Source organism: Leptodactylus fuscus, chromosome 1, assembly GCF_031893055.1.
Source record: "Leptodactylus fuscus isolate aLepFus1 chromosome 1, aLepFus1.hap2, whole genome shotgun sequence".
Lineage (NCBI taxonomy): Eukaryota > Metazoa > Chordata > Amphibia > Anura > Leptodactylidae > Leptodactylus > Leptodactylus fuscus.
The window spans coordinates 93,482,416-93,501,243 of NC_134265.1; the positions used below are offsets into that span (position 1 = coordinate 93,482,416).

The 18,828-nt window shown below is 40.3% G+C and overlaps 1 protein-coding gene across 1 annotated transcript; it reads left to right on the plus strand.

Annotated features, from left to right (window-relative positions):
• The first annotated feature begins 3,445 nt into the window (after positions 1-3,445).
• On the plus strand, positions 3,446-16,584 carry PSMD9 (proteasome 26S subunit, non-ATPase 9). The gene is made up of 6 exons (XM_075262464.1): positions 3,446-3,612; positions 4,439-4,541; positions 7,109-7,302; positions 12,809-12,910; positions 13,057-13,145; positions 15,824-16,584. Exons 1-6 carry the CDS (start codon positions 3,499-3,501, stop codon positions 15,849-15,851), a joined length of 630 nt encoding a protein of 209 aa, XP_075118565.1. The 5' UTR covers positions 3,446-3,498; the 3' UTR covers positions 15,852-16,584.
• The last annotated feature ends 2,244 nt before the right edge of the window (positions 16,585-18,828 follow it).

An 18,828-nucleotide genomic window follows, 5' to 3' on the forward strand; every position in this document is an offset into this window, starting at 1 on the left:
ACTTGGAGCACATACGGTTTTATATACCGCTAGAAAGCCGAATTCAGCGCACTGTCTGCTTTCACGATCTGTGCTCCCGGTGAAGAGCTATTGGTGCCGATACCATAGTTCTTCACAGTCAGAAGGGCGTTCCTGACAGTCAGTCAGGAACACCCTTCTGCACAGCAGCGCCTACAGTGCTGTACTGTGAGAGCGGTGAGGACCCCCCCCCCCAGTACTCGTCTATGCACAAGTGCTATCAGGAGGGAAGATGCACAATATGAAGCTGATGTAGCAGAGCTGGATTTGATAGGTAATGAGAGTCCCAAATTTACATGCTACAGGACCAAGAGTCAGCTTGCAATAAACTCAGTTTTAGGTCTGTATTTACATACAGAGGTAACAGACTCCCTGTCTCATCCCTTATCAGCAAAATTCATGTTAATTGGACACCTTACTGGATGGCGCTTTGAATTACATATAGTGTGCTACAGTGATTTGTGCACTATATACAGTGTATCACATATAGGGTAAACTAGAAGGTACATATGTGAAATGACACTTTGTTGGATCATTTCATGTTGGATTTCAGTTTGTCCCCAAATCTCTACCTGTCTTGGAAGTTTTCTAGTTGAACACTAATGTACAGCAGTCACTCACACTGTCTGCCTCATCCTCCAACCGTAATTTTGTAACCGCACCATTTCAGCCTTTCACTGCTCACATGGTTATCCGTATTGCAGAGCGAACAGAAGAACACCCATATGCACCATTAGTACACTTTTAAAGGTAGAAAAAACCTAGAGGGCATAAATAAAACATTGATTAGTTCCATCAACAGCAGGCCTCCTGGAGATCAAGACCAGCGATGAGATTCCTTCTTGTAGCTTTTGGCATTACTCCATCTATGTGATGTAGTTCTTTCTTCGTCTTATGTAAGCAAACTTGTAGTTCTGCAAAAACAAGTTAGGTACCCCTTGTGAGCCCCAGCCACAGGACAATGCTCAGAATATTGCTCTTGTTGACTTATAGACTGACAGAAACATAACTTTCTAAAATCAGCATGAAGCGTTTAGTACAGCAGACAATATTTTTGATATCATTCCCTTGATGTATGGAGTGTTATTGATATTACCAGTCAATGTTATCTGGGTAGTAAAAGTACTTAGTCCACAATGAAATTTGGTTCATGATTGCATAGGGCATACAGTCATGGCAGTAAATATTGGAACTGGGCTGCAAAATTGGGCTGGACAAAACTATTGGCACCCTCAACATAATGTTTGATTGCGCACCTTTTGGAAAAAGAAACAAAACCTGGAATAAATCACTTCTTACAACTATCAACAAGCTTCTTAATCCTCTCAACTGGAGATGTGGACCACTCTTTGTTTGCAAACTGCTCCAGCTTTCTCATATATGAAGGGGGCCTTCTCTTCTCCCAAAAGCAATTTTAAGATCTCTCCACATTGCTGGCCACCAGAACTCTCTGTTGTTTTATTTCCATCTATTTCTGGGTGCTTTTTGAAGTATGTATGGGATCATTGCCCTGCTAAAAGACCCATGACCTAGGACAGAAATTTCAGCTTTCTAACAATGGGCTCTACATTGCGACCCCAAATCCTTTGGTAATGTCCAGATTTCACGATGCCTTGCACACAGTCAGAGATAGCAAGACAACCCCAAAACATCTTTGAACTTCCCATCATATGTGACTGTTGGTACTGTCTGCTTTTCTTTGAGTTTGAACAAGCGTCACTAGCTAGAAACAAAGTTATTTACCCACAATTTTGAAAAGGTGCCCACAGTTCTGTCAAGCCCATTTTGGTGTTTTGTGTGAAATTATGTCCAATTTGCCTTTTTATCTCAAAATCAGCTCTCAATTCCTCAGTGTGGATGAGCCCTTATAAGAAAGCAAAGCTGTGACTTCTGTTCTAAAACTGGAAATCTCCAGGACTCCCTGTAGGCCGGGCAAGGCACATGACAGCACCAGGAGTAAAGAGCCATGCTGAAAAACCCTTTTGGACTTTGGGGTATATCTTCCTGGCACAATATCCAGTGCTTAAATTGGGAAAAATTTTAGGGGGAACTCTGGAATAATGGATCTCCCTTCCCAAAGACCCTGACAGACTGATGACCTCACCCTCATCCCGCACACATCTCATTCCTGCACACACTATTATGCCCCATATTGGCCCCTGCACAAAGTATTATGCTGCATAATATGGGGCACAAATTATCTGTCCCATAGTCGCCCCTGCGCAAGATATTATGCGGCATAATACTTTGTGCAGGGGCCACTATGGGGCATAAATTATCTGCCCCTGCCCCATACTGGCCCCTGCACAAAGTATTATGGGCCTTGATGGGGCAGGAGCAGATAATGTATGCCCCATATTATGCGCAGGGGCTACTATGGGCATAATACTTTGTGCAGGGGCCGCTATGGGGCATAATTTATGCCCCATAGGGGCCCCTGCGCAAATTTCACCATAATATAGCCCCATATTATGAGCAATAGTGGCCCTTGCACACAGTATTATTATGCCCCAGCCATTTTTAGACCCCAGAGTATAATAATCGGAGACCCATGGCCTGAGGAGTATACAAAAACACTGTTACTCACAGTACTTACCTCTCCCTTGCTCCAGCGCACTCCACACAGATACATGCACTCTCACAGGACGTCACATGAGCATGGATTTGCATCGCAACGCATAAGGGCGCAAGCCCCTGCCCATGTGACGTCTGGAACGTCACCCAAGTAGGCCTGAAGTCTTCCGGAGCTGTGAGAGGTAAGTAACAGTGTTTATTATGTTCTACATTCTGTGTCAGACAATTATACGGTATAAACTAAGAAGTTATACCAGAACACTGACAAGCCCACTGACCATATCCATACAGTGGAGTGAGGTGGTTATATTTTAATTTATTCAGTCAGTCATATTGGATGTCACTGGCATGGGCATTCTGGGAATGATTGGGGTTCTCCACATCTAAAGTCTACTTGTACCAAATTCCTGAAACATGGCAACTAGCATATCCTAAAATTATGAAGAGTAACTTGGGGTCTCATTTATAGGAATAGCAGGATATAAAGTCACAGTGCCCAATCAGGTCACTTCTTTCATTCTGTAATATGTTCTGTAAAAGTGAATACTTAATTGTGATTGGTTACACTGTTTACACGTAAGGTCCACCATATAGCCCAAGCAAACATTTGTTCACTGAAGTTTCCGATGCAATCAGCAGGTCCTGCTAGTTGTGTAATAGCCACGTATAATTTCAGCGCCTGACAGCTCTCACAGGTTTAGTTGCACGTACACTGGTAAGTTTACTGCTCATCATCGGCTTTGTTCTTCGCTTTCTTCTAGAATTATCATTGTACTCACTGCGCATGACTAAAACGCTACCTCAGCTTGTTTTTCTCCTTCGCGCTACATACTTTTTGTCCCTGTCAGGGAACCAGACTTGTAGTCTTCCGTAGCCGTAGTTGTAGTCTGTACGGCTGGTAAAGACATGTCTGAAGCTGAGAACCCAACTGCTGTTTCCATGCGGGATGTACAACAACTTATTGCCAGGAAGGACGAGATCGAGGCGCAGATAAAGGCTTACTATGATGTCCTGGAGGATGTAAGTGACGGGAGGTGGAGGCCTCAGGACTTAGTCACCTACTTGCCAGTCATTCCACCTCTAATGTACAGTTGTCCTACATATACTGCATACACACCACTGTCCTGCTAGATCTACTTGTAAATGGACAGGGAATATCTACATTTTAGCCTGTGTTATATAAGACACATGCATGTACCTATGTAAGTCTGAGTCACTTGTCCTGTGTATGGAAAGCTGTGGCCTGGATGAGTCATGTGACAGCTGAAAATATCAATAATACAAAGTGGCTTCTTGTTTATAGCAGCTACAGTAATGGTTAAACGGTTGTGCAGAGTGAGCTTTAAAAAAAAAAAATAGACTTTGCTTTTCCAAACACTGATGTAGGTTCACACTAGCGTTTTGTCCTTTGAATCCACTTGTAACTATAATGGGTTTCCGCCTGAAAAATGTGGAGAGTTGCTGGACTTCTCTTTCTGCATTTTTCAAGCAGATTCAGGGACGGACGGAAATTGGCATGCTGTGGATTAGAAATACACCATTGGTCAGTTTCTTCCGTCAGTTTTTTTCTACAGTGTGTGTGAGATTTAGTATCTTCTCATATACTTAGGTGGTAGTGTGAATATGAAGTGTTTGTGTGGGTTTCCTCCGGGTACTCCGGTTTCCTCCCACACACCAAAGACATACTGATAGGGAATGTAGGTTGTGAGCCCTATATGGGACAGTGACTGACAATGTCTGTAAAGAACTGTGGAATATTATGGTGCTATACAAGTAAGGTAAATAAACAAAATAAATGAAATGTTACATATGTTTACACTTACACTGTTGTCTTTTAATTTTGTAGCAAAAGAATGTAGGAATGGAAGGCCCCCTGATTGACAGAGAAGGATACCCAAGAGCAGACATTGATATCTACCAAGTGCGGACTGCACGGCATAACGTCATCTGTGAGCTTTTCTTCTTTGTATTTACCTAAATCATATTGTGAACATGTTTTAGAGGATTTCACATTATGCCTCTGCATCACATTGCTGACTGCAAGGTGCTGCTTCCATCTCCAGTCTTATTACTTTTGTATCCTGATTTTTTTGTAGATTGGTTAGACTGATATCTTCTGTTAGTCGTAGTTTTTATCACCAAAATAACATTTGTTTATTGCCTAGAAAATATTTGCCTAGTAAATATGGGCACTATGGAATACCATAGAACTGCAATAGCTGAAACGCTGGGTATTGATATTGATTTTCTCTGATTCTGTCTATAACCTTGTAGCTAGGTTAACCAACATTATTGTTAGCCTTTCCTATTCCTCTGGGATGCTGCAGTGCTCATACTCTTATTGTTTTATGCATTCTGTTTTTTTTTTGTGTATGTTAGATCCCTGGCACTTTTGAAGCTTGAACAATGTGATCTGATCAATGAGAACCAGTTATATTTAGTGCCATAGACAATTTGATTATTCTCAAAGGGTGTCTACAACCACCAAAATCATTGCTTCTAAACCACTTACATGTTGTTGTAGGGACTGTAAGTGGGCCAGTGAATGTACTGTACCATTTTCTGGTCAAGATGCTGTCTTTGCCGAGAAAATCCACTTTTAATATTTATGAAAATTAGATATAACCACATCTTCTGGTGCACCTGTTTTTGCCTGTGGTCACCCTACATTGGGATCTGTTAGTCTTTATACCAGGGAGTAATGCTAGGTGCTCAGCCAGGTGCAGTGGTAGACTCCCTTTTACTGTTGGTAAAGCTATTTGAATTGTTTTCAATAAGGACTGCCAACTATGGCCGACTCTATTTGGACAGCCTTTGTTAAGCCAGACTGACACTTGTGCCAGGCTCTCCATTGTTTTTATCCGCTGGGGGACCCGAAAGGCGGGGAACCCATCTGCTAAAACAGCGGTTACCATCAGACACATAAACCCCATAGGCTATAATGAGGTCCACTGGGTGTCTTTCGGGTTTCTACTGTTTCTATACTGAGACCGCTAGAGAAAAAATTCCTTTGTGCAGGACTTTTCGCTCTTCCGATATTCAGCAGATCTGCAATGGAGTCCGATGCAGAGGTGAACATAGCCTCAGTTTAATCTTTATTTTTGTACAGAACTGTGTAATTTGGTAATCTATAGTTTATAAGATAAGATAAGATAATCCTTTAATAGTCCCACAATGGGGAAATTTCAGTGATACAGTTTCATAGATGTACAGTAGTATATAACAAGAGAGGAAAAACACATACAAGCTCATGGCAGATAGAGAAATCCTAGGAATCATAGCAACTAAAAAGAAAGAAACACAGACTCACTGCAGGATCATTTAGTTCTCTGTGCGGAGTGATGTTAATAATACAGCCGAATGTGGTTGGAGGACACGAGGAGGGGGGGTCACAGCATGTAGATATAACAGGCAGAAATGTTTTTTTGCAGAGGTGGGGGACATATTCATCATGATAACATGTAGCAGCTCCTTTGGTAGGTGGTGAGATCTCATGCTCACAGCTGATAGTTCGGTATCTTGCATCAGCGCTATTGTCCATTAACCACAAAAAAATGCCCCAAATATCCTTCATCAAAAGCCCTCCTCCTTTCTTCTTACCACTGTGTTCTACTGCCCAGAGAGGTCTGAAGCCATCCAGGTAGACAGGGTGCTGCTCTCTTGCCAAGCTTCCATAAACACATGGGTAGGTGGGTGATGGTAGGTTCCCAGGTTGTAACAGAGTCCCACGTGTCCACAGTAAAAGAAAGAAATACCAGTCAGCTGTAGCATCTTCCCACATCAGCAATAGACACCAAAAATCATCTCCTTGAAAAGAAGAAGTCCACACTTCCATGTAGGTTCTCCTCCATGCCGCATGGTGTCCATGCTGTCCTTAGCTGGGGGGATGGTAACAGGCACATGTGCAACTCCAGGTCTTGAGTCATTGTCCATGCTTTAACAATAGATACAAAAGGAACAAAATACTCCACAGGATCTTCCATTCGATTTATAGTTGCTAATTCATAGTGCTAGTTTGCTTAGTTACAGGATTCTTGAAGATACAGAGAAAAAGAGTGAAAAAGGAAAGATAAAGTTTGCTCCCAGCTTGGAGCTTCTGTATCAGGCAGCCAGCCACTCAGGGGGCGGCGCCTACCTTAATATAATATAATATATGTGCAGTAAGTTTTTTTTTGTTTTTTTTTCCTTTTCAAAATGTAATATTTTTCATTAAGGCATGAGAAAAATAATAAAACAGTGACAACCAAAAGATGCAAAAACAAAACTGTTACAATCAGTGAGTGCTATAGGAAACAACTGGGTGGAAAACCGAAATTGAGGTTTCAGGAGAGAGGAGAAATAAGGGGAAGGAGGAAAAGAAGAAGAGGGAAAAATAAACAAAAAAAAAATGCAGCACAAAACCCAAAATAGAGGGGGAGAGGAGCATGTGCAGTAGATGTTATACAGTATATGCAATTTGATTACCTATGTGCTGTAGATGTTATATGTAATGTATGTAATCTGATTATATTTTTAGGTTTGCAGAATGATCACAAATCCATCATGAAAGAAATTGAAGAGGCCTTGCACAACCTACATGCCCGGGACAAAGAAAAGAGACAGAAAGATGAGGCAGAGGCCAAGGCTGAAGCACTACATCGCCACCAGACTTTACCTGATGCTTTTGCCAAAGTTGATGCAGTCACACCGGGATCTCCAGCTAGTATATGTGTAAGTGAATTGTTGTCTTATTGTCACTGCATTTGCCCAGGTATATTCTGCATCTTCTAGTTGGTATGATATTGCAGGCTCACATCAGGATGAGAATTAAAGGGATATTCCCATCTCCTGGGTCATATTTAAACTTGTAGCTTAAAGGGATTGTACAGTATAAAACAATAGTTTTAAACTAAGCCACCCCATGTCCCCCCTCCAACTTTCTAATATATGTCTATTAAACATCTAGTATATTTCTGGAGCTGCTCCCTTATCCACCTGTTTTGGCTGGAGGGTAAGTCTCTTTCGGAAGCCCTTTTTATTCATGGGGTCCCGCTTGATCCACTTGTTTATTTACTTAACCTTCCACCAAATCACCTAGGCAAGCAGACTTCAAAATTGTTCTTATATATATGTACAGCTGCTAAAACACTCATAGTCCTCCATTGGAGGAGATCCTTCCCCCCTACAGGTTCGGATCTTGTCGCCCGACTTAAGGACATCCGCAGTATAGGCCCGCAGGTAGGCCCCTGAAGAAGCAGGGGTGAAACGGTCCGTCGGGGCTCAGAGTGGAGGTCACAGCTGATCTGATGAAGGGGTGAAATCCTGTGTGACTCCAAGAAAATCCTGAAACGCGTCATCTGAATAAACTACAATATTTGTTTCTAATTGAGCCGAGTGAGCGCGTTTTACTTTTTTACTGGTTTATCCAGTACATACCCACTATGATCTTCGACCTTTGGTCGTGAGTTTAACGCTGCCATTTCATACTCGGTATATCTCAAAAGAGATTTTATATACTTAAAACTGGATTTTCTCGCTAAGGCGAACTTTCTCTGCTGTTTTTAAGATCTAAAAAGAAGCGCGGTTTTTCTTGTCTATATATATATTTTTATGTTAAAAACATAGAAATTGTTCATTTTTATTATTAATAAATTAACAAGTTAACACAGCGTGGGTGAGATTCTCATCAATTCTCGTGAATCTCAGGACACGTGAGAAAATTGTTTGAACATATTTTTTTTTTTTTTTTTAAAAAAAAGGATATTAATTTTGTTTTTTATATTTTATATAATTTAATTTTTTATTTTAGAACGGCATTTTATTTTAATTTTTAATAGCATGGTAAAAAATAAATCATCCCAAAAAAAAAAAAAGGGAAAAGGCTTTTATCACTTTCAACTCACACACCTCTAAACCATACATCCGGTTTTAAAAATTTTCTTCAGGGTTGGGGATTGTAAAATAAAAACCAAACTATGATGTAATTAAATAACTTACCCTTAAGTGCTTAAGGAAGTTGGACGTTGAGTTTATTTGACCCGTGATGAACTTATTTGGACAGGCCTTGCAGTAAGCATACACTTTTTGTCCTGCCCCTGCCGTTTCGGATTTAGTCTTATTAATTTTGAAAAAAGTTCCGACCAAAATTGCAGGGAGATGAGGGTCTTCGAGATCTGAATCATTGTCTGGTGCGTTCCTTTCACTGGTATTACGATTTTCCTCCATTTTTGAAGTCATTTTACGGAATGGATTACGCGATCGGGATGATTAAAAACTAAAAATAAATCACGCTTCACTACAAGGTGGACTTGCGTTGCTGGAACACTCTGGAATTTTCCCTTCTCTCGTCGCACCTTGCAAGAGATATGAGAAACAAGAGTGATGACGTGACTTGCGCTGTCATTTTTTTTTTTAAAGTGCGGTGAGGCGGGTTATTTAAATTCCAACATTTGTTTTGAATTTAGACAGTAATTAAAATACTTAAAAGTATTTTAATTACAAATACAAAATACTGAATAAAAAAAGTATTTTAATTACAAAATACAAATACCTGACAAGTATTTTAAATACTATTTTAATTACTTGTGCGCTAGATTCCTTTCAGGCTGTGTGGTCACCCTGGGATGCATACTGTGCTCTACGTAGCCTATGACTCCTCCCTCTCCCTTCCCCTTCCTTCCCTCTGGTCTCCTTTCCCCTCCCCTCCCGAATTCTTAGGCTGTGATATTTGCTGATTACCTTGTCCACTGCTTTACATCTCTGATTTTTCCCCTTTTTTTTTTTTTGTAAAGATTTATGAAAAAGTTCAGTAAAAATTTACAGTTTAAAAAAACCCATCTAGTATATTAAGACAGTAATATATGTGGGTGATGTGACTTATATATATTACATTTTTAACCTTTCCACTGACGTAACGGGTTACCAGTATAATCCATCCTGACCCGTTCTGTCAGGAAAAAGGCCTTGCTCCTTTATACTTTTTCCTGTAGACCCAGGCGGACGCGTTATCCCCGCCTCTCCTCTTCCTTGTGCAGCCCCCCATGCATGCGCAATAGTGCTGGGAAGCCACACACTATACTTACCTGTCTTCCTTTCCTTTGCACAACGGACTGGAGCTGGAAGTGACTTCACTCCCGACTCCACGAAGAACCACCCTTGCGGGCATGATAGGGAAGGCTTGGGAGACTCTGGCCAGTGCAATCACGTGTGAACTGCACTTGCGCAGTAGCCGGCATTCTCTCCTATCTCAGACTGTTTGCAGTCAGCAAGTATAGAAGAGGATATTCATTATAGGAATGGCCAATAGTTGACATAGTTTGGCCAATAGTTGACTCCTGCTAAGTCTGCCTGCTCAATACCTGTTTATGGGGGAGAAACAGGGAGGGGGAGTGTTTGAGAAAGGGAGGGGGTGAGTGAGAAATAGGAATGTAAAGATGGCTGCTGAAGGCGTAGTGGGAGGGATAGCTAGGGAAAGGGAGGGTGTCCGTGAGAGAGCAAGTAAAAGTGAGACATCATGGAACTTGTAGTAACGAAACCACAGGAAGTTAGGGATGTAAACAAATGCAGAGGATGCCAGGAGCTCACTGAGAATCCCAGAAATCACGTAAAACACTGCTAAAGGTATCTGGTGGCACTTATTAACCCCAGGGATGGAAAGGACAAGATATATACTTTATATGAAGGTAAAGCACAATATTTTATACAATATGTTGAGGACATATTACAAAGGTCTAGATGATGCCTATAATCATGTATGAAGAGCAATTATTGATCTGCTGGAGCAATTTTACAGTACATGAATTTTATGCCATCATTTCTTAGGGTTTTCTTGTATGTGTATAACCTTACTTTGCAGTTATGGCAGGTGAGTATTTAACCGCCCCTTTCAGGCATATAGTACATGGTTAACAATGAGATTTACACAGGATGTTTCTATTATACCAAGTGAATGTCATTGATCTTATTGAGAAACCAGTATGAGGCAGTTCTGTGTAAAGGAGACATCTGGTCTTCATTGAACCTGCTAGTTCCAGTGACATATGTTGTGGAGTGGGAAGCAGCTCATCTTCAATACAATGCTGAGTCAAACCTCGCACTAACTATCTATCTATATTTCTTTATTGACCTGCCATGTTGAACTTTTATGTATTAATCCATGCCCATGAAAAATGTCAAAAGCAGAAACTGAATAAACTATCTTGGTGTCTTTTTCTATCACATACTAATCCATTGATGATTATCAATACATCTTTTTACAGTTCTCATTCAGCTTCCCTTATTCCACTACTCTGTACAGAATATGCCCTGCATGGTTGTCTTCTACCATCCCTTTTAAGAGTAATTTTTGATTATATGGTAGTATTTGTGACATTAATATAGTTTAATGACACAAGTCCAACCTATATCCTTTTGTGTTGATCCGCAGTGATCCAGAGGAAGGCAAAGAAGCCAATTAGGCTGATACTGATTGCCCCACATCAAGAAAAAAAATCCCTTCCCCACTCCAAATCCAGGGATCAGTATAAAATCCTGGATCAACTTCTCTTCAACAGAATCCTGAAACCCGTAACTTGTAAAAAAAAAATATTTTTTTTTTAGAAACACATCCATGTCCTTCTTGAATTTGCACAATGAATCCACCATCACCATATCCTGTATCAGTTAGAGCCATAGCCTCACTGCTCTTACAGTAAAGAATCCCCATGTATGATTCTGGTGAGATGTTCCTCTAGGTGTAGAGGATGTTTCCTTGTCACTGTCACAGACCTAGGAGTAAAAAGGTCATTAGAAAGTTCCTTGTGCTGTGCCTTCATGTATTTGTACATTATTATTAGGTTTCCAATCTTTTCCTCAAGTCTGTAAATCTGTCTTTTACTGAATCAGAACAGACAAGGATGGTGGTGGCTCTGTCTGCGTCCGTTACTCCACTACTGTTCATGGCCATTGCTGTCATCGGATGATGTAAGAGAGTAATAGACTATAATAACTTAGTATGACCATAACTTTACCCAGTACTACACTATTAAGCACACCCATGGGGCCGGCACATATGCCAATATAGTTGATTACAAGGTAGCATTACAGTGGGAGTCCCAGGCCACAACCAATTTTTCCCTTGTTATAATCATCCCCTGAGGACATGGCCTTTAAAAGTTATGTGGCCTAAACAATCAATCGTTAAAGGGATTCTACTATTAAAATCAAATTTTTTCTTGTTGACACGTAGGAATAGCCTTTAGATGTCTTCTTTGTGCGCCATTCGATATAAATCCCGGTTTTCATTGGAGGCAGTGCCAGAGAGTTCTCTCGCAGCATTGGGGACGCCCCCAAAGCTGTTTGAGCGCTGGGGACCGCCCCCAGTGCTGCGAGAAAACTCATTTGCATAGCGGCAAAAACTGGGATTTATACCGAATGGCGCCGCGGAGAAGACATCTAAGGGTAGGAGAAGAATAGTCTTTCTTAAGGCTATTCCTACGTGACAACGAGAAAAAAATTTGATTTTAATAGTAGAATCCCTTTAATCATAATCAAAGTAAAATGCACAATTAATCTCAATTTTTATTTAGGCCGTAATCACTATTGACAATTTGTCTTTTGTCAGCTGTAACAAATGTTGCTCTCTCTACATTTATCTGTAAAGTGGTGAATAAGTTCAGTTTCTTTGAATTAACACATGCGTACGAAGTCTCTTAATTGATGATTGATACGGGTTGGGACCCTACGTCGATACATCACTAAGCGTGTGTTTCCCACACTATTTGAATATTTTGATCCCTATACCAGTTACTTTGCACATAGATAATCCAGCTATTCTTTGTGATATCAAGTGGAGGCTGTGTAAGAAAACGCTAAGTTGGATGGCTCTGTGAAACACGCTAGCATATATCAGCTCTCCAACTATTCCCACATTTTCCAACTTGCTTGATAGCAGACTTCTTTTCCAAAAAAGGGAATCTGCTTTACAGATACATCTGCTTCTCTTTACGATCAAGGGAGAATGATTTAACTAAAGTTATGCTGTAAATGTAAAGCAAGTCAGTAGCACTTATTAAACCAATGCCTTCAACTACAATATAACTGAATAATAACCAAGATACAGAAGCCCCCTAAAATGTACATAGAGGTAATGACGCCATTAGGTCAACTTCTGTCATTGTATGCAGACAATTAGGTCTGTAATGTGGTATTGTTACAGTTCTCTTCCATGCACATCCAAATATTTTTCTTTCTCTCTTAGGGATTACAGGTTGGAGATGAAATAATTGCATTTGGTTCTGTAAATACCAACAACTTTCAGACACTGCAGAATATCGCCACTGTGGTACAGCATAGTGAGGGGGTAAGTCCACACGTGTGTTTCACAATAGCTATAGCTTTGTAGTAGAGTAGGATTGGATTAGAATTTGGGGAACATTTTCCCCTTGCACATCAATTGAACTGGTCTGTTTTCTTGTATTGTAACTTTCAATTTTGTTGCAATTTCAGAAACCATTAAGTGTGACTGTTGTTCGAGATGGAAAGTCAGTTCATTTGGGACTTACACCTCAGCGATGGAATGGAAAAGGGCTTTTAGGGTAGGTCAAATGGACATTTGTACAATCTAGTGAGTAGGTTATTATTACACGTTCACAGCTTGAATATCACTTAATCACGTGATGTGTAGTTAAAAGACGTTTCACCATTTTAAATGTATTTATTAAAACCAGATAGTGTTTATTTTCTGAGATCCTAAAGAATTGCCAAATGACAGGCTATTATTAGGTTTAGTAGCCATGCTGAAAATTGCAGGACAGAATACGTTAAAAAAATATAGATAGATAGATAGATAGATAGATAGATAGATAGATGGTTAGTGACATGGAACTTTTAAATCAACAAGCCTGAAAAAATGTTTAACATAAAATTGATTAAAAAAAAATAAAAAGACGTAATTTTTGGTGACACATATCCTTTAAGTCTGCCAATTACATACCCCAGGCAGTGAAGACTTAAAGGGGTTGTCCAGGCAAAACGGGACATTAAATTTATTCCTTAAAGAGGACCTTTCATCATATCCGGGCACATGCAGTGTTATATACTGCTGGAAAGCTGACAGTGCGCTGAATTCAGCGCACTGTCGGCTTTCCCGATCTGTGCCCGGTGTGAAGAGCTTACGGCCCGGTACCGTAGCTCTTCTATGGTCAGAAGGGCGTTTCTGACCATTAGCCAGAGACGTCCTTCTGCCTCGCGGCGCCTATCGCGCTGTGCTGTGGAGCCGGGAGGAACGCCCCCCTCCCTCTGCTCACACAGCTTGTCCGTAGACGAGCATTATCAGGAGAGGGAGGGGGCGTTCCTCCCCGCTCCACAGCACAGCGCGATAGGCGCCGCGAGGCAGAAGGACGTTCCTGGCTAATGGTCAGAAACGCCCTTCTGACTGTAAAGCGCTACGGTACCGGGACCGATAGCGCTTTACACCGGGCACAGATCGGGAAAGCCGACAGTGCGCTGAATTCAGCGCACTGTCAGCTTTCTGGCAGTATATAACACTGCCTGTGCCCAGATATGGTGAAAGGTCCTCTTTAAATATGGCAGAGGCCTATATAAAAATTAACAATCTGCCTGGACAACCTCTTTAATGCACTGTCATTAGATAGTGATGCGTTCTAGAGTATATTCTACGTTTTGGCATTGTCCTCTGGAAGATGGTGCCTTCTGTTTGCTAATAATCCACTGTTGCAGTAACTTGCTGTAGATGCCTTCTCTTTCCTAGGCTTCTTTACCCAGCAGAAGCCTTAGTGTCTCTTAAAGGGGCTCTATCAGCAAAATCATGCTAATAGAGCCCCACATATGCGTGAATAGCCTTTAAAAAGGCTATTCAGGCACCGTAAATCTTATATTAACCCCCGGTCCCGTTTTTAAATAAAAGGATAAAAACATATATGCAAAACTTACCTGAACGTGCACTCTGGGTGGGGATAAACGATGCGACGTCAGCTTCGGGCACTCCTGCCTCTTCTGTCTTCTTGGAGTAATGCCCTCTTGCTTCTTGTCTTCTTCCGGCTTCTTCTCGTGAAATCCCGCGCCTGCGTAGTAGCGCTTCCATCCGAGTCGCTACTGCGCATGCTCAGTCCCCGTAGACGTACCGTAGACGTACGCATGTGCAGTACAATCGCGAACTGCCATTAAGTGAAATGGCAAGTGAGCCTGCGCAGTAGCAATTCGGAGGGAAGCGCTACTACGCAGGCGCGGGATTTCATGAGAAAAAGCCGGAAGAACACACAGAGCAAGAGGGCGTTACTCCAAGAAGACAGAAGAGGCAGGCGTGCCCGAAGCTGACGTCACATCGTGCACCCCCGCCCATGGTGGTTGTTCAGGTAAGTTTTGCATATATGTTTTTATCTTTTTATTTAAAAACGAGACCGGGGTTAATATAAGATTTACGGTGCCTGAATAGCCTTTTTAAAGGCTATTCACGCATACGTGGGGCTCTATTAGCATGATTTTGCTGATAGAGCCCCTTTAAGAGTGCAGTGGCAGAGGACTTTGGGTGGATACAAATGCTTAGGATGTATTGCCTATCCACTTACCTTTTCTTCAGGTCATTGAGCATTATTGCAGACATGCCATAAGGGGTGTTTGGCGGCATTCATTACCACATGGAGTCACTGTCCTTAAGTTAATATTACAAAGAAACACATTATACACTTGTATTTAGAACTGGTTGTATCCCTTTAAATATGGAATAGATAATATGCAGCTTCTCCATTCTTTCTAAAAATGTGTATAGTGAGCGCTACAAGAGGAGAGCATAGGCAGTCAACAACTCGATTCTGTTCATTGTGGTTGTGAGAGCATACGGCAGGGGTAGGGAACCTTTGGCTCTCCAGCTGCTGTGAAACTACAACTCCCATCATGCTCCATTCACTTCCATGGGAGTTCCAAGAACAGCAGAGCCAGTATGCATGCTGGGAGTTGTAGTTTTGCAACAGCTGGAGAGCCGTACGTTCCCTACCCCTGGCATACGGGGTCATACAAGATGGAGTTTAAAGAGCTAAAGGAATATTAAAAGATGCATTTGTAAATGCACACTCCAGTGCAGTGAATATGAAATATTTATTTATCAATGGGAGGAGATCTAGCTCAGAGATTGTCATCCATGGGTGGTCTTTGGCTGAGAAATACATGTAATGCTAATTTAGAATAAGTAACTTTAGGGCAGACATGTAGGGCATTGAGTAGTCTCGTATATGATCTCAGTTTTTCTTCTTTTCAGGTGCAACATCATTCCAATAAAAAGATGAAGGCTGAAGCTTACAAAGTTTTACTATGTGCTCTTCAAAGTTTTGGAACAAGGACTGATCTTAGGAGTACTTGCTTTGCTTTAAGAATTGGACTTAACTTTGTTTGCCTTATTTTGATGGTATAAGTAAATGAGAATGGTGCATAGAGTTTGCATTTTTTGATATTTTAGGTATACCAGTTACAGTTAACCAGTGGAAGCCATATTGGGTGCTGGAAAAATAATAAAAAAAAATCTGAGACATTGAGACGAAGTGATCTTGAAAGGCCTTTAGTGACCATTTGCATTCCTTGCTGTAGTGGTGTAAAGCCTGCCTTTCACATTACAAGATTGTTGACCGTTCATCTACTGTTGCAGGGGTATTGGGACACAGCAGTCTGGGCTAATAAAGATTGGTCAGATGGATTTCAGTTGTCTGATCCTTTTGTTCTCATGAAACATAATCTGCATCTAGAGGTGTCTGCATCTTTCTAATCTTTTCTCATTTAGGTCACATGTTGAGCAGTGTGTGTATCTGTATGGGGAGATGGGGTGAGATCTGATGTGTCTTGTTAGCATAATTCTCCCTTTTCTAGTGCCATGCAACAGTCTTATTCAAGATGATGATTTGAAGTGCTAGTACTACTATCAAAAATATTTGCTACCAGCATTTTCACAGTATAGAAGGTGACCACCCTTGTCTAACCATTAGAGATCCACAGGGATCACCTATGGCGGTCACCAATGAAACCTATTTGAACACTGCGTAGGAAGGCCAGTATTTGCAGACTGGACAACGAAGATTTTGCTTCTTGAACACTTTTGAGTGTTTGTTATGTAATTTGTGATGCTGATCATGAAAATCACCTCGAAATTTTCCTGTCATTTACCAGTTTTTCAGAAATCTTCTGTTTTAAACTATTTTTTTTTTTTTAATATTTATTATTTAAACTGTTCAAGTATAATCCACAATGTATGTGCTGTGCTGTTATGTAATTTATAGGAAAGCAAAAGCATGAATTCCTTGCATTTCAGTGAAGTTGCAAAACTTCATTGAAATTGTTATAGACTACACACACCTATACATGTCTGGTCACTATAAAAAATAAAAAAGTATTGGACTGTTTCTTACCCCTTGTAGCCGACTTACGGGAGGTGCCAAACCCCGTCCCTGGACCTATGGGACCTGATCCAAATCAAGACGTAGCAACAAGAAGAGATGAGCTTGCAGCACTCCGAAGTCTTAAAAAATCTTCAAATTTTATTTAGACATTTCTTTAAAAACAGATAGTCCACAAAACATCCAGTGTAAGACGGAAAAAACACAAAACGTGATTTAAATGAATCGCTTACGCGTTTCGGGGGTTAGCGCCCCCTTAATCATAGCTTGACCTTGTCTGAATTTTTCAGCCTTATATATGGTGTTCACTTTACCACACACCTGAACCTATCGCAGTGGTTAATTGTCAGCATGAATTTCAATAAAGTTTTTTTGTTTCAAACTATACAATTCGCAATACATCCATAAAGCTATACATCACCTTGCTAACAACAACAAAATGTTATATAGAGAAAAGAAAAAAAGAAGAAGAAAAGAGAAGAAAACCTCAGAAATGACAATTCTTAATTAGAATGGATCCCTTGCATCACGCAATCATAAAGTCTCATACCTTTCACTATGGTCAGGACCCTTACTGTTAAACATCTCCGAGTCACGTGATATAAACCGGCCAATAGAGGAATCCCATCTAAACATATATGTATGTATAACCTGTTATATATAAGCGAAAATCACTAGACATAATGGCCCTAATCGAGTCTCGTACCTTATGATACAGTGGAGATTCCGTTCTTTGTAGCTTGCGAATCACGTGGTACAAACTAGCCAATAGGCGAGTTTCGTTTAAACCAATGTATGACCTCCCGTATGTAAGAAAAACCTTACTTCGTTAAATAACTCCAATAGAGAGTAGAAAGCATCGGCAGGTTATAGACATAGATCATATATACTAACAGGTTCATACATAATGAGCAAATTGAACATATTTAGCTACATGCATACACTGTAAATAGTCTTCCAACAAATGTATCGAAAAGTATTAATAAAAACTGTCTCAGAATACCTCTAAAAAAAAAACAAAAAAAAAACAGCATATTCAATATATATAGTCATATGGTATACCAACCTTTGCACATTTTAAAGTTTTAATAATCTTTTAGTGCGGGTTTGGTCTTTAAATAGAAACATAACTTTTAAATAGCTCTATAATTCGTTTTTTGTTATTTTTATGACTACACGTACATTTCAATATGAGCTCCATACTTCTGATAGTCTTAAACCATTTTTCACAAATATAAACTCATAACTTCAACATATATTCCCCTACTCATATTTTAATTTTATTATTTTTTTATTTTTTTGTTTTTTTATTTTTTTATATTTTTGTATATATGTACTTAATATATTGTTATGTAAATACTTATACAGTGCAGTTATAATATCTACTGGATTCAAACTCTTTATCTAATAGTGGAAAATACCAATCACTACCAGAACGGCCGAGAGACCTGTTAATAAATAAATGATAGATCTGTTTTCACATTCATACCATGTGGCACACGACTATTAAATTTTAAAATGTGCCACGCCTCCCTTTTTAAGAGGAGAGCTTTCATGTCTCCTCCTCTCAAAGGTTTTCAAATTTTTTCCAATCCAAAAATCTGTAGACTCTGAATATTGCCATCATGTATAGCAGAAAAATGTCGAGATGCTCCTGACATGTTGTCCGATGCCACTTTATTGCAATCTCTCAAATATTCCGCAACTCGGACTTTTAACTCCCTAGTAGTGCAGCCTATATAGTCCAACTTGCACTCCGTACACTTGATACAGTATATGACATTATTGCTGTTACAATCAACGTGTGACTGAATCACCCATTTGAAGTTTGCTCCATAACTATTCACTTCACCCTTAGTCTCCGTGTACCTGCACATTT

Bases quoted from the DNA above. Each gene is read 5' to 3' on its own strand.
- PSMD9 (XM_075262464.1), top strand. From the start codon at position 3,499: ATGTCTGAAGCTGAGAACCCAACTGCTGTTTCCATGCGGGATGTACAA. The intron at 3,613-4,438 runs GTAAGTGACGGG...TTAATTTTGTAG, and splicing joins ACTATGATGTCCTGGAGGAT to CAAAAGAATGTAGGAATGGA. The intron at 12,911-13,056 runs GTAAGTCCACAC...TTGCAATTTCAG, and splicing joins TGGTACAGCATAGTGAGGGG to AAACCATTAAGTGTGACTGT.